At 40.9% G+C, this 26,075-nt stretch overlaps 4 protein-coding genes across 4 annotated transcripts; all 4 read left to right on the top strand.

Moving 5' to 3' along the window:
- The first annotated feature begins 763 nt into the window (after positions 1 to 763).
- LOC115723202 (uncharacterized) lies at positions 764 to 3,692 on the top strand. Its single transcript, XM_030652640.2, has 9 exons — positions 764 to 908; positions 1,091 to 1,213; positions 1,804 to 1,884; positions 1,983 to 2,071; positions 2,214 to 2,288; positions 2,433 to 2,494; positions 2,575 to 2,634; positions 2,882 to 3,076; positions 3,331 to 3,692. Exons 2-9 carry the CDS (start codon positions 1,091 to 1,093, stop codon positions 3,405 to 3,407), a joined length of 762 nt encoding a protein of 253 aa, XP_030508500.1. The 5' UTR covers positions 764 to 908; the 3' UTR covers positions 3,408 to 3,692.
- Positions 3,693 to 18,094: 14,402 nt separating this feature from the next.
- LOC115725414 (uncharacterized) lies at positions 18,095 to 18,925 on the top strand. The gene is made up of 2 exons (XM_030654934.1): positions 18,095 to 18,414; positions 18,499 to 18,925. Exons 1-2 carry the CDS (start codon positions 18,095 to 18,097, stop codon positions 18,923 to 18,925), a joined length of 747 nt encoding a protein of 248 aa, XP_030510794.1.
- Positions 18,926 to 18,961: 36 nt separating this feature from the next.
- Positions 18,962 to 19,288, top strand: LOC115725425 (uncharacterized mitochondrial protein AtMg00310-like). The gene has a single exon (XM_030654939.1). It carries the CDS (start codon positions 18,962 to 18,964, stop codon positions 19,286 to 19,288), a length of 327 nt encoding a protein of 108 aa, XP_030510799.1.
- Positions 19,289 to 25,077: 5,789 nt separating this feature from the next.
- On the top strand, positions 25,078 to 25,655 carry LOC133032334 (secreted RxLR effector protein 161-like). Its single transcript, XM_061106246.1, has 2 exons — positions 25,078 to 25,571; positions 25,652 to 25,655. The coding sequence occupies exons 1-2, from the start codon at positions 25,078 to 25,080 to the stop codon at positions 25,653 to 25,655; spliced, it is 498 nt and encodes a 165-aa protein (XP_060962229.1).
- Positions 25,656 to 26,075: the final 420 nt, after the last annotated feature.

Here is a 26,075-nt window from a genome sequence, read left to right as displayed (position 1 = left end):
ATTATGATGTTTGGTTTAACTCTGTAATGAATATTGTAATAAAATAAAATAAGTTGTATATTGACAAAAATATCCTTAATTTTATTATTTTTAATATTTAAAATTTAAAAAAAAAAGTAATGAAAAGGGGCAAAAGAGATATTTTCTAACAATGTAATCATTATTACATTAGTTTTATGATGTAATGGGAATTAAAATGCATAGTGTAATGACCATTATAATGTAAAGCCATTACATAAGTTTAAAAATAAAAGCAAACAATGTAATAGTAATAATGATTCCATTATAATTCTTATTACACTAAATCAAACGTGCCATTAGAGAAAAGAGAGTACAATTAGTTTGGAAGCGAGTGACAGTATATACAATAGAAATGGTAAATGGCATTATTCAACTCTCTGAACAATATTATTATTAGTTTAAGTAAGTATTAAGTATTATAATAAAAAAATATATAAAATTAAAATTAAATTTAAATGACAAGAAATTTATATTTCCAAGTAAGTTCTTATTTTTCAAATTAACACAATGATAACCTTAATCTCCTCATGCACATGAGTTTTATATTCTTTCTAAGTGTACTCTTTCAAACTCAAACTCACATAACAAATACTTCATTAAATAGTATTTAATTAGAATGAATGAAAATATATAACTAAAATAAAAATTATTGAAAACTAAATAAAAAAATATAATAAAAATTATTTTATTTCAATTCTATTCTATTTAAATCTCGGTAGATAAATATTACCTTAAAAAAAATATCATTAAATAATCATAAATTATACATTGCAGTATTCTATTTAGGGCGTAAAAGAAGAAACAAAGCCGTAGAAGAAGAGGACTCATTCTCAACTTTACAAAAAAAAAAAAAAAAAAAAAACTCTTATCCCTTTCCAACACCAACGGTAAACTGTCGACCTCCTCGTCTGACTAAACCCTAATTTTATCACTCTGCCTCTTCTTCCACCAAATTCCTACACTCTGCACCCTCCTCTACTTCAGGGCTAGTTTTTTTATTTTTCTTTTCTTGATTGCATGGTGCTAATATGGTTTTTTTTTTTAATTTATTTGGTTGGTGGCGGTGAAGATGGATCGGTACCAGAGAGTAGAGAAGCCAAAAGCTGAGAAGCCAATTGATGAAAATGAGATTAGGATTACGAGTCAGGGGAGGATGCGCAACTATATCACTTACGCCATCACTCTACTCCAGGTGTTTCTTGCTTTTCCTAATTATTATATAAATTATTTTTAATTAATTGATTATATTGTGTTTCTTTTTCTTTTACTTTTAATGTATTTGCGTGTTAATGACACAATGCTACTATCTCATTAAGTAACCAGGTTTCTAGTTCAGGGGTTTATAAGTTTGGGTTTTAGGAAGGTAGTGTTGAACCCTTAAAGGAGAAATTAATAAGGCTTGTTTGAACAATTAATTATGCAGTATAGTATGTTATGTCTAACGGCCAAAATTTGATAAAAGGCTATTAACATAATTTTTGAAATGTTTAGTTGTGTAATTTGATACTAAATTCGAAGTGAGAGGATTGAATATGATACATTTTGTAGTTTTAACGTTGGGTCACTTAGGATTCAAACAGAACTCATGGGAGAAAATTGTGCTCTTGATCGCTTAACGGGATCTAACTCGTTTCTATGGCCGTGCTGGTTGCTTGATTTTATAAATATTGATATACTAATTTTGGCTGCTAAGAGTGCGGAAGTGTAGAGTTGGTGTATATTGAATATAATGCAATATCTTTAGTTTTTTTTTGGTCTTACTCTTTACATATTAATATGTAGGAAAAAGGATCCGATGAAATTGTTTTTAAGGCAATGGGAAGAGCTATCAACAAGACAGTGACCATAGTGGAGTTAATTAAGGTTTGATTCCTGTTTCCTGTTTGTATATTGTCAGATGGATTGTTTAAACTTGTTCGGCATCACTCTGAGCCTGAAAAATGGTTTGTTATTAATTCCAGAGAAGAGTTGTTGGTCTTCACCAAAATACGTCAATTGGATCCACAGACATTACTGATACATGGGAGCCCTTAGAGGAAGGCCTCTTGCCGTAAGGACGCATCTTAAACTATCGTGACTGTTATTTTATTACAGCTTGGCACTGTCTCTTGTTAGATAATAATTTACTCTTTGATGGTTTTAATTGTCATTGTTACTTGAGTCTTAGTTATCTTCTCCCCTTAACCTCACAGTTTGGAGACGACAAGACATGTTTCCATGATTTTAATCACCCTCTCAAAGAAGGAGTTGAACAGTACTTTAATTGGGTGAGTACATAATGGGTTCTTTATGAGGTTAATGACCTTGTAGGAACATCGTACATTATTATTATTTCCTTTATATATATATATATATGTATAAATATGTTTACTTGTGGTCTGTTAGTATTCGTGAACTATTTTTGCCTACAGGTACCAGCCTCCCATACCTGCTGACCAGGTGAAGCCATCAACAGAATTTGATTACGATGGAGGTAAAGATCATTTATCTTTATTTTTTTGTTCAGTGCAATTATTTTACCATTTCAAATAAATTGAATATCTTGTGCTGCAGAGGGCTCACCAAGTGGTCGAGGTCGTGGTCGCAACTATCGAGGACGGTCAAAGGCCAGAGGTATGTATCTACCATGCTTCTATAATATAATTGCTGGTTGTACTGCTAGCATAATTTGTTCCTGTTGTACCAAGTATGATGTAAATTGGTGGATTCATTTAGCCTTTGTTTCAGTGGTTATTTCTTTCTGCACCTGTTGTCATGGTTTATCTTGTTGATCTTTAACAGAATATAAGATTCAATTTGGTTGATCTTGGGGGCTGCAAAATGATAATATTTTTGATGTAGCAGTTGTATTTTGTTTCAGGGAATGGCTTTGCTTCCGTTGATTATGAAGATGGCAGTTGGGACTTGAGTCGGAACAATTCAAGAGGTAGAGGGTTCAGAGGTCGAGGGAGAGGAAGAAGTTTCCGTGGCCGTGGAAGGGTAGGGTATAATGGAACTTATGTTGATACACAGCAAGATGGAGATTACAATCAAGAAGGCCCTGTCCAAGGTCGTGGTATGTACAAGTGCTGTATATTTTTCTCATAAACTGGTAGTTTGGCTTATATATCAGTCATCATATTCTAGGCTTGTCTTTAGATATATTCTGCTAAACTTATTTTTCAGCACATTAGACCCATATCTTTCTTGTCATCTTGTTCTGAATTTTAGAACATGTGACTATGGGAGGGATTGGGATATGTAGTTCATTTGAAGCAAAAGTTCTTCATTGTGTGCCCACTTCTGAATTGTTACTAAATTTCTTTGTAGGTCGAGGCCTCAGTAGGGGAACCCGGGGAAGGGGACGTGGGTTTAGATCAAATGTGCCGATCCAAGTAGCTGCATAAAGTGCTGAATGGGCGTTTCAATGGTTGTGCTGTGTTCATGATTATTAAATCTTTGTAACTTTTTCTCTAGTCCTTCATAAAAAAGGCAGTTAATTTGTTGTGTTATTATTTTTTAGAAGTCCTGGACAGCTAATGTTACTCATAGCGGTCTTTTCGTTGTAATTTTTTTTTTTTTTGGTAGTGTATAGAGAGAGAGAGTTTAGCAACGCATTCTTTTATTATTGTTGTGGAGAGTTGAGCTGTATTTTATATTTCCGGTAATATAATATAGTATTATTAGGCGTATTTTTTGTGCTAATATGTTTAAAGATTGTGTTGTTTATTTGAATAGATAGACCTTACTTTACCCTATGATATGATTACAACATTGTACGGAAACAATACTTTCTTTGACAATTATAAATTGGAATTGTTTGACTTCAAATTTTGTAAGTTTTATATCCATAGTCGTCATTTGCTGGTGGATATATTTATATATTTATATAAATATATATAAATATATATATATATATTGAGAAATGTCAAAAGTGACATGTGGTATTTACGACTCTTATCATTGGTGTAATTAATTATCGCTAACCAATTATAAGGTGACACATTTAAAATGTGTTGGTATTTTTGGTGCTATAATACCATTTTGAGACTGTGTAGGTATGAGATAGAGGTTTGAAGCGGGAATGTTTTGGGTGTCCAATAACAATATGCTCATATTTATTCTATCTTTGTGTCCGCTGGTATGCTATATTTTTGTTTCCATGCTCTTTCCAAAGATTCTTAAAATTAGAAAATAGAAGAATGGGGGAAGAAGTCATATATGTTATATATATAATATAACATAGAAATTATAAATTTCCCATTGTTTAGTGGTTACTATGTTCTAATTTGTTCACCTTTCACACTAATATGGCGGCATAGTATAATTTTTATAATATGAACTCCCAACTAGCTTATAAATTATATCAATTAGAAAGAAAGGAAGAAAAGAAAACCAAGTTTGCAAATAATCTTCTCCTAACAAAATAATATAAACCGTTAAAAGTCTTATCTATCATGTGCATCAACGACTAATCAATTAATTTCCAACAAGAACTACTCATTCTTATTTTTTGGATATTACTAATACTGTTATTTTATAAGTGGACTTTTTCAATGTTATTTAATTTTCACTCCTCAAAATAAGCTAACACTTCTATCAAAAAGAAATTCAGACTTTACGTTTTGGAACTGCAATTTGCACATAAATATATATAATAAACAATTTTTTTTATAAGATATATATTTATTTAAATATTTATATAATATATAATTAGTTTTTTGCTTTCCACTTGGTTCTCTTATTCTCACTCTACGTACGGTGGTACTGGTTACTCATATGACCAAATATAATGGAAAACTTGATTCTTTTTATGCATTTATTAGTGTTGATATACACCCTAATTAAAAATTATAGATATATCTGATAGTCTTACAGTTATTAGTGATTTAAATAATTGTAAAAATATAGCTTCTCCTTATGGTTGTGTTCTCATGATGGATTGTAACTTGTAAGTCTTTGGTTGTTGGTTTGTGTTCAATTTCTTTTCAGTTTGTAAAACAATCTGCTAATAAAGTTGTGTATACATTGGCGCAGACTTCTCTATTAGAGGCTGTTCATATATATAGGAGGGAGACTTTACTTATTGTATTTTTTTTTATTGTTTCAGATGATTGTAAGTTAATGAAATTTGTATTATTATTATTATTATTATTATTATTATTATTATTATTATAGTTTACACATTTATACTAAATAAAAATAATAACAGTTGGTTACATATATAAAATAATATAGGAAAATTGCGTAAATTTTTAGTAAATATTTATACTTTTAGGTTTTTTTTTTTTTTTTACATTTGTACGGTATTTTATAAAAACATAAGAAAGCAATAAAAAATTACATGAAAAAAAATCAAAATAATATACAAATAACAAAAAATCATCAATAAAATAAGAAGAGTACAATATAAAAATGCATCAAAAAATTTTATTTACTTTATTTTATGTAAATAAAATCTTAAAAATCGTAAAAAAAATTCAAATTCTGTACCTGTTGCCCCTAATTTCGCCCAATATACGTGGACCAACCGGACAGGGACACGTGGATCAGACAATTTATAAATATTTGCTAAGTCTTTCTATGCCACAAGGAAACATCCTGGACATAGGTCCCGGAGGAGGCACCCGGAGTTCAAGGTGCTCCCGGAGGCTCACATAGCACTAAAGCATCTCCATGGGGTGTCAGGCTTCTCCTGAGCAATCAAGTCGCATTAAATGCTGCATGGGAGGAAGCGTGTTGAGACTGCAACACGCAATAAAGTCTGACGGCACAACCTTCAACCAGCAGCGCCACAGTAATGATCATTTAAGTCTAGCGACGGCTACACTGTGAAGAGTCACATCAATCACAAGGCAAAAAGGACATTCCTCATAAAAATCCTACAACACCTAGGGATTTGACCATGCATTACTCATGGTATATTCATTGGGAATACCCAACTTTATGGATACTTACAGATACACTTGTAAGAACAATTCTAGGGATTACCCCACCAAAACACTATAAATACCCCTCAAAGCTCATTAAATGGGATCGAGAATCTTGGGCTGCATATGAGAAAGAAGAGTAAATACTCACCAAGAACATTCTCTGTATTTATAAGGGTGACATTCTCCCAAGTATAAATTCTGTATTAAATACATCCATAAATAACAAAGACTCGTGGACTAAGGCTCATTAACGCCCCAACCACGTAAAAATCCTTCTCTCACTTTCTTACAGCTCAATAGTATAATCGTATTTTATTAGTTGCCGAAAATCTCGGTCAACATTTTGGTGCTTTCATTGAGAGCTGAAGAAAGCTGCTACAAAACAAGCATTTGACTTCACAAATATGGTGGAGACAAGAAGTACTCGTCAGCCTCGCCCTCTGGAAGACGCTCAAGACCCAAACGAGGAAGATGTAGCCTCAAGAGCAGCAGAGGAGTCCGAGGAAGAAGAAATAGTCCCCGATGATGACTACGAGGGAAACCTCGACGAGTATGCCTATGACGAAGGTAGTTACTCAGAACTGGTGCTTCTTAGACAAAAAGCTATCGATCATGAAGCCGAGATCGAAGCTCAGAAAGCGCAAAACCAGAAAATGCAGGAAGTGATGCTGGCCATGCAAAAAGCCATGGAAGCAGCTGGCATTCACGTGCACCCCAAGGCAATGACCGCTGGACTCAACAAGGAGCCAGCGACGTCTTCGCCTAATTCCCAGCAGCAGAAATCTAGGGAGCCTAGCCCTATAAGATATCCTGCTGAAGGGAATCAAACAAAAAACCCTACTTCTACCCCTGGGCGAAAGAAAAAGGTGCAGGATCCGCGAAAAGTCCGCTCAGATTTCCCTAAAGGGAAAGGTCCGCAGAGGGGCAAGCCCCAAAAAGGGAGTCTTGGCCCTCAGGATCGAGAGGACCGAAAAAGCGTTTCTGTACACCAGGAACCCGGAGGTAGAGGGAGAAGAGGACAGAGATGTCCTCCCATTGATCTGAGAAATCAAATCAATGGGAACCAAGGTGACCTTCGGGATCACCTTGACCAAAAAAGATACGGACCCGTGGTTTCCTCGGGTACGTTGAATGAAGGAATTATGGCGGAACTCGCCACACTCCGAAAAGACATTGCCCGAGTCTCCCGGAGGCAGAAGGGAGACGACTCCGACTCGGACAGCGAGGATCGAGAGCCATGTGCTAAGCAGATCCTAGAGGCGGAGCTCCCTAAAAACTTCAAGATGCCCGAAATGGCAGCATATACCGGGAACTCCGATCCCAGCGACCACCTGTCACGGTTCAACCGTGTCATGACGGTCATGAGGGTCAGCAATGATGCCAAGTGTCTGTGCTTCCCACTCACTCTAAGTGGGTCCGCGGAGGAATGGTTCAAAAAACTGGAACCAGGATCTGTGGGCTGCTGGAACAAGCTACAGACCAACTTCCGGAGACAGTTTGTCGCCGCAAGAAAGGTCAACCTGGAGGTCAGTGCCTTGACTAATATCAAGCAACTGCCCACCGAGACCTTGAAGAATTACATCAAGAGGTTCCGAGAGGAAGCCTCGAAAACCAAGAAGGTTGATGACGGACAACAGCTTGCACTTCTCCAAGCAGGAATCCGTACTGGGACTCCTTTCTGGAATGAGTTGCAGCAAGAAGGAGCTGCTAGCCTCCAGGACTTCCAGAAGAGAGTCCAAAAATATATCAACCTCGAAGAAGCCCAAATCGTGGCTTATGGGGGCTACTATCCCACCGGAGTGGCAAGATATATGCCCGGAGTATCGCCCTCGGGTACTGCCCCGACTGCGACCCCACAAACAAGTGGTATACAGTTCTCTGCTACTCCCGGGTATAGCCAGGGCCAGGCTATGGCACCAGCATCTTCTCATTTTGGCAACCCGTCCGGAGTGAATGGGCAAGCCCCTTCACATTCTGCTCCGGCTGCTAGCTTAACAGGCCCTTCCCAGGGATCAAGGAGTAAAAGGTCCTCCAAAGGCAGCACCCGGACGGGAGAGAAGCGCCAGAAAAAGGGTTACACCCCCCAATATACTCAATACACGGAGCTATCGGACTCCCAAGAACGTGTGTACTTCGCCACTAGGCAAAATACACACTACCGGAGACCACATCCGTTGTACAAAGACAGCTCCCGGAGAGATCCGAGCAAAAGATGCGAGTACCACAACGACATTGGTCATAGCACCAATGAATGTAAGAATCTCAAGGACGAGATCGAAAATCTAATCCGATTGGGCCACCTCTATGAATGGATCAAGAATAGGTTGCCCCACCTCAATCCGGGTCAGGTGGCCGGGGGTATGCCTCCGGGAACACCAGGGGGTACAGCAGGAGTATTGGCTCCAGCTGCTCCCGCAGGTGACGCCCAGCATATCCCCGGACTGCCGCCCCGGCCTAATGGACGGGTAGCCATGATCTCCGGAGGTCCCCATATCGGAGGGAATACTCGCAAGGAGCGTAAGCGATACGCCGGGGCCGCAAAACTCAATGAGATATGGGAAGTTACTCAACTCCCAGCTCAAAGGCCTCGGCTGATGGACCAACCCATCACATTCACGGAAGAAGACGCCAAGACGGTGCGCTTCCCTCATCACGACCCGTTGGTCATAAAGACCCCCATCGCGAATAAAGTGGTGGCCAGAGTCTTAATTGACAATGGGAGTTCCGTGAACTTGCTCTTCAAAGAAGCCTTCACCGCGATAGGCTTGACAGATCGTGACCTCTCGCCTAGTGGATCCCAGCTCACAGGGTTTAACGGGACGACACTTATCCCAATGGGAAAAGTGAGGCTCCCGGTCACCCTATGCCCGGACACTCCCCAGAGCACATTCAAATACTGCACCTTCGTGGTGGTGGACTGTCCGACAGCCTACAACGCGATCCTCGGCCGACCGGCCCTAGTAGACTTTGGCGCAGTCACTTCAATCCGACATCTGTGCCTAAAGTTCCCTACCCAGGAGGCCGAGTCGGATCGTGAGGGGAAATCAGGGGGAAGCAAGGCAATGTTATAATGTTGCAACCCACCTGCCCGTACTTATGGTCCGGGAGTCCGCTGAGCCAGAAATGGCTGAAGAGGATGAGTTGGACCCTCGTATAGGGTCCGAAAGAATCGTGGAACCAATGGAGGACGTCGAAGAAATATCAGTGTGCGACGTCGACTCCACCAAAGTACTCCGGTTAGGGAAGAACCTGGACCCGGAGGAAAAGGACAAAATAATAAAAACACTGAAGGGCGCCATCGACATCTTTGCATGGCGCCAAGAAGACATGACTGGCATAAGCCCTCATGTCATCACACATGTACTCAATGTCAACCCGGACATGCCTCGCATCCATCAAAAGAGACGCCCGCTCGACTCGGTGAAAGCCGAAGCTCTAGAGAAAGAGGTGGACAAACTTTTGACTAACGGCATGATCCGCGACGTGTACTATCCGGAGTGGCTTGCCAATCCGGTCCTGGTGCCCAAGCCGAACGGGACTTGGCGAGTTTGTATAGACTTCACCGATCTAAACAAAGCTTGTCCAAAGGACTGCTTCCCGCTGCCCAGGATCGACCAGATGGTAGATGCCACGTCCGGATTCAAACTGTTATCCTTCATGGACGCCTATGCTGGGTACAATCAAATAAAAATGCATACGACAGACCAGGAGTGCACTAGCTTCAGGACCGATAAGGGGGTATACTGCTACCTAGTCATGCCTTTCGGACTAAAAAACGCCGGAGCAACCTATCAAAGAATGGTTAACCGGATGTTTAAAGGCCTCCTAGGGCGAAACATGGAGGTGTACGTGGACGACATGCTCGTCAAATCCAAAGCATGCAACAGCCATGCAAGCAACTTAGAAGAATGCTTCGAAGTTGTCCGGAGATACGGCATGAAACTAAACCCAAAGAAATGCACCTTCGGGGTCAAATCAGGAAAGTTCCTGGGTTTCATAGTCAGCCAAAGGGGGATTGAAGCAAATCCGGAAAAAATCCAGGCTCTCCTGAATATGCCATCCCCCAAGAAACATAAAGATGTGCAGAGCCTGACCGGAAAGGTAGCTGCATTGAGCCGTTTTATCTCACGGTCCACGGACAAGTGCATACCCTTCTTCAACGTGCTAAAGAAATGCCAAAAGTTCGAATGGTCGGACGAGTGCGAGGAGGCATTCAGAAAGTTAAAAGACCACATGGCCAAGCCTCCTATCCTATCAAAAACCGTCCTCGGAGAAGACCTATTTCTCTATTTGGCCGTCTCCGAACACGCGGTCAGCGCTGCCCTGGTCCGGGAAGAAGAAAAAACTCAGCATCCCGTGTACTATGTCAGTAAGCGCATGATAGGGGCCGAAACGAGATACCCGGTCATTGATAAACTGGTGTTCTGCCTCCTGATGGCGTCAAGGAAGTTAAGGCCATACTTCCAAGCCCATCCGATCAAAATTCTGACCAATCACCCGCTCCGGCAAGTCCTCCAAAAACCTGAAGCGTCCGGAAGGCTCCTCAAGTGGGCAATGGAGCTAAGTCAATTCGACTTGCACTACGTACCCCGGATTTCTATAAAAGGCCAAGCCTTGGCAGACTTCATTACCGAATGCAACGAAGCTGAGGCAACAGCGAATACGCCGGTATCGCCAATCCCCACGTGGAGGGTATTTGTGGACGGAGCTTCTAATGAGAACGGTTCTGGAGCCGGAGTGGCTATGATATCACCAACTGGACTGTGACTCCAGGCGGCCCTCCGATTCGACTTCGCAGCTTCAAACAATGAGGCCGAATATGAAGCCCTGATAGCAGGGCTGAAATTAGCAAAAGCTGTAGGAGCTAAAAGAGTGGAAGTCTACAGTGACTCCCAACTTGTCGTAAACCAGGTATCCAGAGAATACCAAACCCGCGGCGAGCGGATGGCCGCATACGTAACAATAGTCCGAGAGTTGCTCCACGAGTTCACGGACTACAAAATAGAAAGAATCCCCCGGGAAAAGAACGCTCACGCGGACTGTTTGGCTAAGTTAGCCTCAGATAGCGAAATCGAAGAGCTGGGGTAGTACCAGTGGAACGCTTGGCAGAGCCAAGCATCAAAATAAAAGAGACCACACTAACGGTTGGGCAAGAACCCAGCTGGATGGTCCCCATCATAAAATACATAACAACAGGTGAGTTGCCCCAAGAAAGGGCACTGTCTCGGAAGATTCAGTATCAGGCTCATCGTTATGTGATGATGGATCAAATTCTCTACCAGAGAGGACTCAGCATGCCTTATTTAAGGTGTGTATCGGCCCCAGAAGCTAGACAAATCATGCTAGAGGTCCACGAAGGGTTCTGTGGAGATCATACTGAAGGACCCAGCCTCTCAAAGAAAATATTGAGGCAAGGGTACTTCTGGCCAACAATGAAAAAAGATTGTATAGACTATGTCCAAAAGTGTGACTCGTGCCAAAGGTACGCGAACATACCGAGAGCCCCTCCAAATGAAATCACCCTGATGACTAGTCCCTGGCCCTTCGCGGTTTGGGGAATAGATCTTATTGGGTCCCTGCCAACAGGAAAAGGAGGGGTAAAGTATGCAATAGTAGCAGTAGACTACTTCACCAAATGGACAGAGGCTGAGCCTATGAAGACAATAACTGCCAAGAAAGCATTGGACTTTGTTATCAAAAACATAGTGTGTCGATATGGCTTGCCTCACAAAATAGTCTCTGACAATGGAAAGCAATTTGATTGCGAGGAATTTACTGACTTCTGTAACCAACACGGAGTAGTGAAAAGCTTCTCTGCGGTAGCCAGGCCTCAAACAAACGGCCAGGCGGAAGCAGTCAATAAAATCCTAAAGGTCACCTTGAAGAAGAAGCTGCTGGCCTGCAAAAACAACTGGCCTGAAGAATTGCCAAGGGTATTATGGGCCTACCGGACGACCCCCAGAACCACGACCGGTCACTCGCCTTTTTCAATGGCGTACGGTTGTGAAGCAATGGTCCCGGTAGAAACATTATTCCCATCCCACAGGAGAACGAGTTACGATCCTGCCACGAATCAAGCTCTGCTTCAAGAGGCTTTGGATCAAGTCGGAGAACTCCGGGATGAGTCTCAAATACGGATGGCTGCTTATCAAAAGAAGGTGACCAAGTATTTTAACTCTAAGGTTAAAAACAGAAAATTTGCTATTGGGGATATGGTCCTAAGAAGGGTCTTCCCAGCCACCCAGGAACCCGGAGTGGGGGTACTTGGGCCAAATTGGGAAGGACCATATGAGATCGAGGACGAAATTGGCTCCGGCACTTACAAATTAAAAAGAATGGATGGAACCATTGTGCCAAGAGCCTGGAATGCCGATCACCTCAGAAGATATTACCAATAGCGAAATAAAACTTAGACTTTGTTCAAAGAGTTTGTACCGTCCAAATGTATACCTCCTCTACATGTTAAATAAAACTGAGTGCCTTAAAAACAAAGTTTCTATGCCACTCAGGGGGGTACTAGGGTATACCGCATGGACAGACAGAAAAACAAACTAAGTAAAATATCCTGACCCAAAGGGCAGGTCAAAAAGTATGCACAAAAATAAAAAGCATAAGTATAAAAATTCTGATCCAAAGGACAGGTTAAAAAGAGAAATATGTGGCAAAAGAAAGATCACATATAAATATCCTGACCCAAAGGGCAGGTCATATACATACAAACGGCCCGGGGATAGGCCTTAAAAAATTGTCTCCCCTTCGAATAAAAACTGCTACCTAAATATATTGTTCCAAGGCAGCAGCAAATATGTACAAAAAAAAAGAGATAATAATAAAAGAAGTGGGTGGAATCTTGGTTGTACTGGGTTAATCTCGAAGCAGCTCAGTCAATGCGCGGAGGAAGGCGAGGTCCAATACGCGCCTCTACCATGGCATCAAGTTTCTTCTTCTTCTCCCGAAATTTGGCAATCATTTCTTTAGGTTTGGGATAGAAGGTAAGCTTGATATTTTGGTCGTTGGTAGACCAAGCCATGTAGACTCCATTGTCGAAGTGCTTTGGGCACCGGCCGCAGGAAACAGGAGAAAGGAGCTCGGCTCTTTTTGCCTTCTTGATGGTTTGTTCCTTGAAGTCCCTGAGCTCCTCCAGCTCCGCGGCTAGAGCGGCCCTGGACTCTAAGTTCGCCTGGTGAGTTTCCTCTAAGGATCTCACCTTGGCAACCATTTCGTCCAAAGCTTCCCTGACCTCCCGGAGCTCCCGCTTGGCCTTGGCAGCAGCCTCGCTTTCTGCCCTCAGCTCCTCCTGATGCTGGGCCTCCAGCCTGTCCCTCCGTTAGGCCTCGTCCCGGATCATGGCCTCCGCTTGGGCCTCCCTCCGTTTGGCCTCCTCCTCATTGGCCTTGGCAGCAGCCTCCCGGCGCTCAGCAGCCTCCTGGTAGAGCTGCCTCTCCGCAGTGAGGTCCTGAAGGACCTTCCTGACGTCGTTCATGTCCCCAAAGTCAGACAGAACGAAGCCATGATTAATGATGTTCTTGGAGAGGCGACCAGCCTCAGCAGCAAGCTGAACAATAACACAAATGTAAGAAAGAATTCCCAAGATGAAAAATGAAGGGAAAAGCAAAATTGTAAAGCACTTACCACGGTGAGGGAATGGCTGAGGTCTTGGACCTGGAAGATAGAGTTCAGGGAGGCGCAAGTTGCGAACCGCTTAGGTGCGCACCAGGTAAGCTGAGAAGCGAACTCGCCAGTCATCTCCGCGGCGAAAGGAGCCAAGGTGGGCCCAAGGAAACGACGGAACCAGTCCGACAGGGGGTCCAAGTTAAGGTCCCACGGATCCTGGTACTCCGGGTTGTTGATACTTTCCTGTACCTCAACTCGCAAAACCCTCCTAAGGGCTTCCACCTCGGCATACCCCCCGGGAGTATTCGTCCATGGCATAGTTATGCTTGGCTATCCGGAGCTCTTGCCTCACCTCATCCCCAGGAACTGGAGTCAGCACAATGTTGGGAGGAGCAGGATGTTCTTCCATGGGGGAGACCCCACCGTCAAGACCATGGGCAGGAGTGTCAGCTCTCCGAGGTCGCTTGGGCTCGTCCTGGGCAACCATCTGGCCTTTGCGCTTGCGAATCAGAGCAATTTCAGGCTCTTCTTCGCCTTCTTCAGCTTCTTCAGGAAGAGCCCGGAGCTCTCCCGCACCCTCTGCGACTTCCTCAGAAAGGCCCCATTGCTTTTCTTGACCTTCTCCCGGTAGCACCTCCTCGTCATCCACTAAATCAATAGTGTCAGGGGGAGCGCGGGAAGAGGCCTTTAGGGCAGGCGCTATTGGGGAAGAAGTAAAGGCCGGAGGGGCCTCGGGAGTGTGAACTCCGGCAAGCTGGTCCAAGATGGCGTCCATGGAGATACCTGTTTAACAAAAATAGGCAAGTGTTAGACATCCATGGGAAACCACTTACACAAGATATGGCAAATAAGCTACTCCTACCTGGACTTCCTAATTCGGCCCTAGCAAAGTCCTAAACTTTAATGCTGGCAGCATCATCTCCGAGATAGCTGTCCGAAGGCCGGAACCAGCTGGATGTAATGTAAGCTGAAGGACCTAAGGGAACGGGTTCCGGAGGACCAGAACCCATCCGGGACCGACCTAGGAAATCTCCTAAGTTTGAAAAATAAAATTCCTTCAAACGACCCCCCCACCGGGTCGAGGGCATCCTAAACCTATATAGACGCTCGTCGAACCCTACGGGCCTACGACTGGCATATTCGCCGACGGAAGGAACATAATGAATTATCAAAGGAGACTTACCGCTGGCACCGGAAGTGCTAGCACCAGGAGCCCCAGAGTTTGGCTCTGGAACCGAAGGCTGTGGCCTGGGAGCCCTTCTCTCCGAAGAATCCTCAATGCGAAGGGGCCTCCCGGCGGGACGATCTCCAATCTCTTCTTGAAGAATCTTGTCAAAAAATTTAGCCTCGGACTTCCCGGCAATCGCCTGGCTTCTTCTTTCCACCGGGCTCCCCACACGAAGCCCCCTCCCGGAGGCCGCCTGGGCCTTAGAGTACGCCTTCTCCTGGGCCTTCCGGTAGAGATAGTCCTGGTATTTCTTCTCTGCCGTGGCAATAATCTCGTCCCGGAAGGTCTTCTCCGCGACCGGCGCCCTTACATTGGGACAGATGACCCGGGAGAGGTTAGAGTCCTCCACAGATTGATGCAGAAGGATAAGTTTGGCCTTCCTACAGTTTTCGGTAGTGACCAAACCCCCGACGTCAAGATCGGCTCGGTCATAGGAAGCAAAGGCCTGGGCCCTCCGGAGGAAGGTCTGGGTAGGGGCAGTCCGCTGATATGGAGGGATCCTCACCCATTCAATAAGGAGCTCCGGGTGATCCATTGCCCTGAACCCGGAGGAAAAGAAAAGCGATGGCAATACTCCTTGACGTGAGTCTGCCTATTATACGGAACCACCCCTTCGTTAGCAGGGTGGATCCGGAACCCATAAAAACCGTCCTTAAGTTTGTCCCCCTTCTTGGGGACGGATACAAGTTCATAAAAGTACAAAATTTCCGCCGGGCGGGGAGATCCCCATCCGCGGGCGGCATAAAAAATAAATAAGCCTGAGAGCAGGCGGTAAGCTTGGGGAATAAGTTGGTATGGCGCAAGGCCGACAAAAACAAGAAAATTAACAAAGTAGTCCTGAAGAGGAAGCATGACACCGGCCATCAAGTGCGTCTGGCTCCAGGCTCCGAAGCCGCCATAATTATGGTTGGGCGTCTCCGCATCACGAGGTGGCCGATGGTAGGTTCCTGAGGTGGAAGGTTTGATCCCAGAAACTTCCACAATATTCTCCAGTTGATGGGGACAGGTTAAGGTGGAATGGAGCTCGGCCGCTTCCCATCCGGTTGCCCGGGACTTATACCCCTCCTGGGCAACGGGTCATAAGGAGACCTCCTCTAGAGTAGCCATGCGCTTCCCGCTTTTCTTTGAGGACTTCGAGCCAGAGGCAGACATTTTCTATTCTGTGAAAAAAAAAGAAAGAGAAAATTCCAGCAGTTAGGCCCCGTACCAAACCCTAAGTCAAGAAAAAGGGAATGGGGGTCCCCTAACCGCTGGAAAGAGGCCCCCTCCGGACACGTGTCACACGGGAAACCCTAGAAAGATTCCCTAAACAGGTGTCGGGTGCAGTAAAATCGCAGAAGGTGGTTTTACACAATAAGGGGAACAGAAAGAAAAGATCCTATTCTATGCCCTAAGCAACCATTGAACAAAGAGCGTATGGTCTTCTACAATGAAAGTGCACAATAACAACAGAGGCATGATAATGGCGATCCTACAACTAAAGCAGTAAATGCAAAACTGAATACATGAAGGACTTAAACGCTTGCATGTCCAGAAATCTCGAATGCAAACCAAGAAAAGAACAAACAGAACGAGTAATAGCATGTCATTACCAAAGAATGCAAGAAACTTACAATGAAGTGTCGAACTGGGGGTCCTGGTGTGAGTCGAGTAAAGACGAGAAGGACTGGTAGCAGCAAGCAAGGAAGAACTGAGAAAATTGCAAAGTGTTCAAAGGTTTCGTGCTGGGTCTGAGAATTTTCTCTCTAGGAAATTCGAGCAAAGTTGGCAAGAAATGGAAAGTAACCGAAATGAAGGAAAGATGGTGGCTTTTATAGGCAAAAATGCATGTGGAACAGGCGTCACCACCTGCCAATCGAACGGTGGGGGAAACGCACGATTCAAATACCCAAGGATCAACGAGCCAGATTGATTTGCAATAAAGGCGGTGGAAACGTTTGAGTATCCGTCTGACACCATTAATGCGCCGCATCAATCAATGGGCATGAAACGAATCGACCTCTGCAAAAAGCGAATCGCTGCATTAAATGCCATCATTAAATGCACCCTCACGCGCTCTACGCTCGTGCCGGTAAACCGAGGAGTCGACCGGAGACACCTCTACAAAAAGCGAATCGCTGCATTAAATGCCATCATTAAATACACCCTCACGCGCTCTAAGCTTGAGCCAGGAAACCGAGGAGTCAACCGGAGGCACCTAAGCAAGCCTTGGTTTATTTTTCAAGTAAACAAGGCTTGGGGGTAAATGTTGCCCCTGATTTCGCCCAATATACGTGGACCAACCGGACAGGGACACGTGGATCAGACAATTTATAAATATTTGCTAAGTCTTTCTATGCCACAAGGAAACATCCTGGACATAGGTCCCGGAGGAGGCACCCGGAGTTCAAGGTGCTCCCGGAGGCTCACATAGCACTAAAGCATTTCCATGGGATGTCAGGCTTCTCCTGAGCAATCAAGTCGCATTAAATGCTGCATGGGAGGAAGCGTGTTGAGACTGCAACACGCAATAAAGTCTGACGGCACAACCTCCAACCAGCAGCGCCACAGTAATGATCATTTAAGTCTAGCGACGGCTACACTGTGAAGAGTCACATCAATCACAAGGCAAAAAGGACATTCCTCATAAAAACCCTACAACACCTAGGGATTTGACCATGCATTACTCATGGTATATTCATTGGGAATACCCAACTTTATGGATACTTACATATACACTTGTAAGAACAATTCTAGGGATTACCCCACCAAAACACTATAAATACCCCCTCAAAGCTCATTAAATGGGATCGAGAATCTTGGGCTGCATATGAGCAAGAAGAGTAAATACTCACCAAGAACATTCTCTGTATTTATAAGGGTGACATTCTCCCAAGTATAAATTCTGTATTAAATACATCCATAAATAACAAAGACTCGTGGACTAAGGCTCATTAACGTCCCAACCACGTAAAAATCCTTCTCTCACTTTCTTACAGCTCAATAGTATAATCGTATTTTATTACTTGCCGAAAATCTCGGTCAATAGTACCGTATTTTGTAATTTTTGTGTTTTTTTTTTTCGAAATTATCCCAAATAATCTACCCAAATTTTATATTTGTTGTTATTTTTAACTACTTTTAGGATACTTTTGGAAGTAATTGTGTAATTAATAGGTAGTGTAATTAATAGGTAGTAATTCTACAATATAGTAATTCCACTATGTTTTAAAATACAATGTGCATTTGGATATACAGTATCATTACTTATGAATTTCTAATTTTTTATGTACCAAAATAGTTAATAATTAGTACATAAAATACAATTTCAGACAATATCATGATTGCTTTTGAAGTAATGCACTATCTCAAACGGAAGGTTCATGGTAAGAAAGGATATATGGCTCTAAAGCTTGATATGAGTAAAGCCTATGATCGTGTTGAATGGGGATACTTAAGAGTAGTTATGCTTCAAATGGGCTTTGATCAAAGGTGGGTTAACCTGATTATGACTTGTGTTACTAGTGTGTGGTACTCTACTTTTCATAATGGCCATGTCATGGGGCCGATCACACCATCCCGAGGTATCCGACAAGGTGATCCGCTTTCCACTTACTTGTTTATAATCTATGCTGAAGGTTTCTCGGCTCTTATCTCTCGGTTTGAAAGGGAGCGGTTATTACAAGGTTGTCGTGTTGCTTAAGGTGCGCCAATGATCTCTCATATGTTGTTTGCCAATGATAGTTATGTCTTTTGTCAAGCTAATAATGGTGTCACTGGTAATGTCTTATCCCTACTTCGGAAATTTGAAAGTGCGTCTGGCCAACAAGTTAATTTGGGGAAATCATCTGTTTTCTTCAGTCCAAATGTTCATGATCAACTTCACAATAGTATTTGCTCTATACTTCATATGCCTGAAGCTTCTGAAAATAGTTTTTACCTGGGGCTTCCTAATATAATTGGGAGGAATAAAAATGTTATTCTTGGTTTTCTTAAGAACAAGGTTTTGAATAGGATCAATAGCTGGACTGGTAAGTTGTTATCTAGTGCGGGTAAGGAGATTCTCTTAAAAACAGTGGTTCAATATCTTCCCACTTATGCTATGAGTGTCTTCCTTATCCCTCTCGGCACTTGTGATGAAATTGAGAAATTAATGGCTCGGTTTTGGTGAAAAACTTCGAGTAGAAAAGGCAATGGAATTATCTGGATGAATTGGGATCGTCTTTCTCGACCAAAAGATGATGGTGGGTTAGGTTTTCGTCTTCTCCATGATTTTAACCTGGCTATGTTAGCTAAACAAGGCTGGAGGTTCCTGTGTCATCCTGACTCTCTTGCCTCCAAGATCTTTAAAGCTCGCTATTTTCCCCATGATGATTTTCTTTCGGCGGATTTGGGTCGTAATCCTAGCTTTGTTTGGCGTAGCATTTGGAGTTCCAAAGACCTGGTCCGACAGGGTGTTAGACGAACTATAGGTACTGGTTCCTCAACGAGTATTATGCACCATCCCTGGCTCCCTGATTCTAGTAATCCTTAAATAACCTCTTCCCATGTGGGTCTTATTGGGCATGAGGTCAGTTCCCTCTTTTCGGTTGATGAAAGAAGTTGGGATATTGAGTTGGTTCGAGACATGTTCAACAATAGGGATGCCAACTTAATTTTAAGTATCCCTTTAAGTTTTTCGGCTTCTTCTGACTTCTGGTCATGGTCTGATGAAAGCACCGGCCAATTCTCTGTTAAAAGTGCTTACCGCATCCTTCAGGCTTCTAAAGATCCAAGAACGGGTAGCAATAATTCAGGTTTTTGGCAAAAATTATGGCAATTAAAGATCCCACCAAAGGTTAGAAACTTCCTACGACGTGCTGCTTCTGGGACTTTGCCGACTTGTGTAAATCTCAGAACAAAGCATGTTGATGTTCCCTCCCTTTGCCCTGTCTTCCGAGCTGCACCTGAAACAACCTCACATGTCCTTCTCTCTTGTCCCTTTGCTACTTCTTGTTGGAATCATATGGGTCTACCAGTCGGGATCTCTCTAGACCTCTCTTTTGCTAGCTGGTTGGATGGTCTTTTCCACTCTCTTGATGCTGACCGAGTCTGCTCACTTGTTATGGTTGGGTGGTCCTTATGGAAAGCAAGAAACTCAATGGTTTGGAAAGATAAGGTTCTCACTGTTGCAAATGTCCTATCTTCGGCTCGCATTGCTCTTGATCATTGGCGTAAAGCTCAGGATAACACTTCTCTATCCTATATCTACTCTAGTAGTTGTGGTGATGGAGCTGAGCTTTGGACTAAACCGGAAACAAATACAATCAAAATTAATGTTGATGCTGCGATATTTGCTAGTGATAACCAATATGGCTATGGGATGGTTGCTAGAAACGACTCAGGTTCTCTCATTGAAGCTAAAGCTCACTGCTTTCACGGTGCTTTTGGACCAGAGGTTGTTGAGATTATTGATATCAAAGAGGCCTTAAGCTGGATTAAACGACAAGGTTGGCAATATGTTGAACTCGAATCTGACAGCTTAGTCTCCATCCAAGCAAATTCTCAATCACTCATCCCTTTGCTCCATCTTTGAGAATCCGGCTCAAGACTGTCCTTCTTTTTTGCTTTCTATGCCTTTAATAAAAATTCGTTTTGTGAAACGATCAGCAAACCGTCTAGCACATGTTGTTGTTAAGATGTCACGGTCCTTATCTGGTCGTAGTATTTCTGTGTCTAATGCTCCAGTTGCTATATTTTATACTCAGAATGTTAATTTAATGAAGTTGATATTTCATAAAAAAAAAATTAGTACATAAAATTTGAAATGTGTTATAAATAGTATTAATTATGTGGATATCCAAATCTTTTATTTATTACCATTAATGTAATCAACATTCCCTTTTTCTTAGTTTCCCTTTCTCTTAGTTTCTTAATATTTGACTCTTGTATGTGTATAAATAGGAGATCACCTATTGGAATAAAACACTCAGAAAATTCTCATCTCTTCTCTATTTTCTTTCTCTAAATTATAATATTACATAATACTAATATTTCATAATACGTTATCAGCACGAGCCTCTAACCAAGGTATGACAATGTTTTTGTTATGTGATCTCGAATTGCTTCAAAGTCATGATACACTAAATATATATATGTATACATATATATATACTCATCTGACTGAAACACATTCGAGTTAGCCATTTTTTTTAATGAATTAATATTTATACAATATATGTCTATGCTTATATATATCTATATAGATGCTTATATATTATATATGTGTGTTGATTTGTTTATCATATTATATTGTTTAATCTTATTATCTTATTCTATATTGTACTATATTTTGTTGTATTTTTTTTCAAAGTTTATGTATATGTCTAATAATTTACACTTTATATTGATATAGTTTTATCCATGGCAAACCTTGCAAAACTTGATTTTGTGGCACTTGATATTTCTGGAAAAAAACTATTTGTCATGGATTCTTGATGCTGAAATCCATTTAGATGCTATGGGTCTTGGAGACACCATCAAAGATCAAAATACTGAAACAAAACAAAATAAGGCCAAGGCTATGATTTTCCTTCGCCATCATCTCCATGAGGGGTTAAAATCTGAATATTTAACCGTAAAAGATCCTCTCGTGCTTTGGCAAAATTTGAAAGAAAGATATGACCATCAAAAAACTGTCATATTGCCAAAGGCTAAGAATGATTGGTTGCACCTGAGGTTGCAAGATTTTAAATCAGTAAGTGATTATAACTCTGCAATGTTTAATATCACTTCTAAATTAATGTTGTGTGGAGAAAAAGTTACTGACTATGAAATGTTAGAAAAAACATATACTACTTTTCATGCCTCTAATGTGCTCCTGCAGCAGCAATATAGAGAGCGAAATTTTAAAAAATATTCAGAATTGATTTCATGTCTTCTAGTAGCTGAACATAATAATGAACTTTTGATGAAAAATCATGAATCTCGCCCAACTGGGTCTGCTCCATTCCCTGAAGTGAATGCTACAATTGCTGACAATCATAATCATAGTCGTAGTCGTGATCATAATCGAAGTAATAGACGTGGTCGTGACCATAATCAAAGTCGCGGTCGTGGTCGCGATCGCGGTCGAAGCAATGTTTGGCATCGCAATGGTCAAAATAAAAATTCATATACTCCAATGAAAAGCACAACTACTGAGAACAAGGGAAAAGGTCCTCAAAATAATAATCATAGAAATTCTGAAAATTTATGTTCCAGATGTGGAATAAAAGGACACTGGGCACGTGCTTGTCGTACGGCAAAACACCTTGCTGATCTTTATCAAGCATCTGTGAAAGGAAAGGAGAAAATAGAAGCAAATTTTGCCTATCAAGATGATGGTTTTCTCAAAGAGCCTTTGGATATTACGCACTTAGATGTTGCAGATTTTTTTAATGAAGATTTATTAATAACAACACGAATATCGATAATGGAGATGGGAATGTCCACAATTAGTCACTTTTCTTTGTTATGTTTTTTTTATTATTATCATTTATTTACTTTAAGGTGTTTATTTTATTTGGCATATTTATGTAATGAACTTTTATTATTTAAGCATTTATATTTTGAACTTATTATGTTTTTTTTTGTTAATGAAGTAATGGACATTTGTCATTCTATACATGATTCTACAAATAATGGTGATGATATGTGTTTGGTGGATAGCGCAACCACTCATACAATACTCAGAAGTGATAAATATTTTTCAAATTTATCAAGAATGAAGGCAAATGTTAATACAATATCAGGCACTGCAAATTTAATTGAAGGCTCCGGAAGAGCCATTATATTGATGCCTAGAGGAACAAAAATTATTATAGATGATGCCTTATTATCCACCAAATCAAAAAGGAATCTGTTGAGTTTCAAAGATATACGTCGTAATGGATATCATATTGAGACAATAGATGAAAATAATTTTGAATATCTTTGCATTACATCTATTGTTTCAAGAAAAAAATGCATAATAGAAAAATTACCTGGTTTGTCTTCAGGTTTGTACGTTACACGTATAAGTACAATAGAAACTCATGTTATTGTGAACGAGAAGTTCGCAAACCAGAAAAATTTATTTGTTATTTGGCATGACCGGTTAGGCCATCCCGGTTCAATTATGATGCGTAGAATAATAGAGAACTCACATGGTCATCCATTGAAGAGCCAAAAGATTCTTTTATCCAGTGAGTTCTCATGTGCTGCTTGTTCTCAAGGAAAGTTAATCATTAAGCCCTCACCGATAAAGGTTGGAATTGAATCCCCTGGATTTCTTGAACGAATTCAGGGCGACATATGTGGGCCTATTTGCCCACCATGTGGACCATTCAGATATTTTATGGTATTGATAGATGCATCAACTAGATGGTCACATGTTTGCTTATTATCTACTCGTAATGTAGCATTTGCAAGATTGCTTGCTCAAATAATCCGATTACGAGCACAATTCCCAGACTATGCAATCAAGACAATCCGCCTTGATAATGCTGGTGAATTTACATCACAGGCTTTTAATGATTATTGTATGTCAATAGGGATAAATGTTGAACATCCTGTTGCTCATGTACATACACAAAATGGTCTAGCAGAATCATTTATTAAGCGCCTCCAATTAATCGCAAGACCATTACTTATGAGAACAAAACTCCCAATTATAGCTTGGGGACATGCTATTTTACATGCCGCGCACTTGTACGCATTAGGCCAACATCATATCACAAATTCTCCCCACTACAATTGGCTTTTGGTCAGGAGCCAAATATTTCCCATCTAAGAATCTTTGGTTGTACAGTATATGTTCCGATTGCTCCACCACAACGAACAAAGATGGGTCCTCAAAGGAGGCTGGGAATATATGTTGGGTATGAATCTCCATCTATCATTAAATATCTCGAACCCACAACTGGAGATGTATTTACAGCACGTTTTGCTGATTGTCATTTTGATGAGACAAGTTTCCCAGCTTTAAGGGGAGGGGAAAAGAAACAGCTGGAAAAAGAAATTATATGGAATGCACAATCATTATCTCAATTTGATCCTCGTACAAATCAATGTGAACTTGAAGTTCAAAGAATAATTCATTTGCAAAATATTGCAAATCAATTACCAAATGCATTCACTGACCCAAAGAAAATTACAAAATCACATATTCCAGCTGAAAATGCTCCAATTCGAATTGAAGTCCCAGAAGGACAATTAATTAATGATTCTAAAGCACGTTTGAAACGTGGTAGACCAGTCGGTTCCAAAGATAAAAATCCTCGAAAAAGAAAGGGAGCAAATAATCAAGATGGCCCTAATGAAGAGGCTGAAAATTTCGAGGAAGATGTTGACCTAAACAAATCTCTTGAAGAGATTCAGGTACCTGAAAATATTAGCAATAATGAGATCTCAATAAATTATGTCAATACAAGAAAAGAATGGAACCGACTCGAAGTAATTGTCGACAATATTTTTGCTTATAATGTAGCGCTAGAAATTATGAATGAAAACGAGGATCTTGAACCTAAATCTATCAAAGAATGTCAAAATAGAAAAGATTGGCCAAAATGGAAAGAAGCAATTCAAGCAGAATTGAATTCACTTGCTAAACGCAAAGTATTTGGACCTATAGTCCAAACACCTGAAGGTGTGAAACCCGTTGGATACAAATGGGTATGTTTACGTAAAAGAAATGAGAAAAATGAAATTGTGAGATACAAAGCAAGACTTGTAGCTCAAGGTTTTTCTCAAAGGCCAGGTATTGATTATGAGGAGACATATTCTCCTGTGGTGGATGCAATAACATTAAGATATTTGGTTAGCTTGGCTGTGAGTGAAAAACTCGATGTGCGATTAATGGATGTAGTCACAGCTTATTTATATGGATCACTAGATAGTGATATTTACATGAAGATCCCTGAAGGATTTAAGATGCCTGATGCATATAATTCAAGCAATCGAGAAATGTGCTCAATTAAATTACAAAGATCATTGTATGGATTAAAACAATCAGGACGCATGTGGTACAATCGACTTAGTGAATATTTATTAAAAGAAGGATATAAAAATGATCCTATTTGCCCATGTGTTTTTATAAAAAGTTCAAGTCCTGAGTTTGTTATCATTGCTGTATATGTCGATGATTTGAATATTATTGGAACTCCTGAAAAACTTTCAGAAGCTGTGGAATATCTAAAGAAAGAGTTCGAAATGAAAGATTTAGGAAAAACAAAATTTTGTCTTGGTCTACAAATTGAGCATTTAAAATGTGGAATTTTCATTCATCAGTCAACTTATACTGAAAAGATTTTGAGACGGTTTTATATGGATAAATCACACCCATTGAGTAGCCCAATGGTAGTTAGGTCACTTGATGTAGAAAAAGATCATTTTCGACCTAGAGAAGAACATGAAGAGCTCCTTGGTCCAGAAGTACCATATCTTAGTGCAATAGGAGCATTGATGTATCTTGCTAATTGTACAAGACCTGATATAGCTTTCTCTGTCAATTTATTAGGAAGATTTAGTTCTGCTCCAACATATAGACATTGGAAAGGGATTAAGCACATACTCCGCTATCTCCAGGGTACTATTGATAAAGGATTATTCTATTCTAATAATTGTGGGTCACAACTTATTGGCTACGCAGATGCAGGATATTTATCTGATCCACATAAAGCCAGATCTCAAACTGGCTATTTGTTCACTTGCGGTGACACTGCTATATCCTGGCGATCCACAAAGCAAACTCTGGTGGCTACTTCCTCAAATCATGCTGAGATACTTGCAATTCACGAGGCAAGTCGAGAATGTGTTCGGTTAAGATCAATGACACAACATATTCGAGGAACATGTGGATTAACATCTAATAAAGAAGTACCAACAATTCTCTATGAAGATAATGCTGCTTGCATCGCTCAACTTAAAGGAGGGTACATTAAAGGAGACAGAACTAAACATATTTCACCAAAATTCTTCTTTACACACAATCTTCAAGAAAATGGTGATATCGATGTTCAACAAATTCGATCAAGCGATAATCTTGCAGACTTATTCACGAAGTCATTACCAACATCAACTTTTGAGAAGATGGTTCACAAGATTGGAATGCGTCGATTAAAGGATCTCCACGAATCACTACTACAAATTTATCTTTTATTTTCGGTTTTTTTCTTTAATAAATTAAAAATCCGAAGATAAAACTATTTTAATATCCGTATCATCATTTTTAAGTGAAATTTTAATTATATTTTCGGTATTTGTTAATAACCGAAGTCAAAAAAGATATAAATTTTTTAATTATTATTGTAAGGAGCTTTGTC

This window comes from Cannabis sativa, chromosome X (genome assembly GCF_029168945.1).
Source record: "Cannabis sativa cultivar Pink pepper isolate KNU-18-1 chromosome X, ASM2916894v1, whole genome shotgun sequence".
Taxonomy (NCBI): Eukaryota; Viridiplantae; Streptophyta; class Magnoliopsida; order Rosales; family Cannabaceae; genus Cannabis; species Cannabis sativa.
The sequence above is the reverse complement of the archived record's forward strand: the minus strand, read 5'-3'. Positions and strand labels throughout refer to the sequence as shown.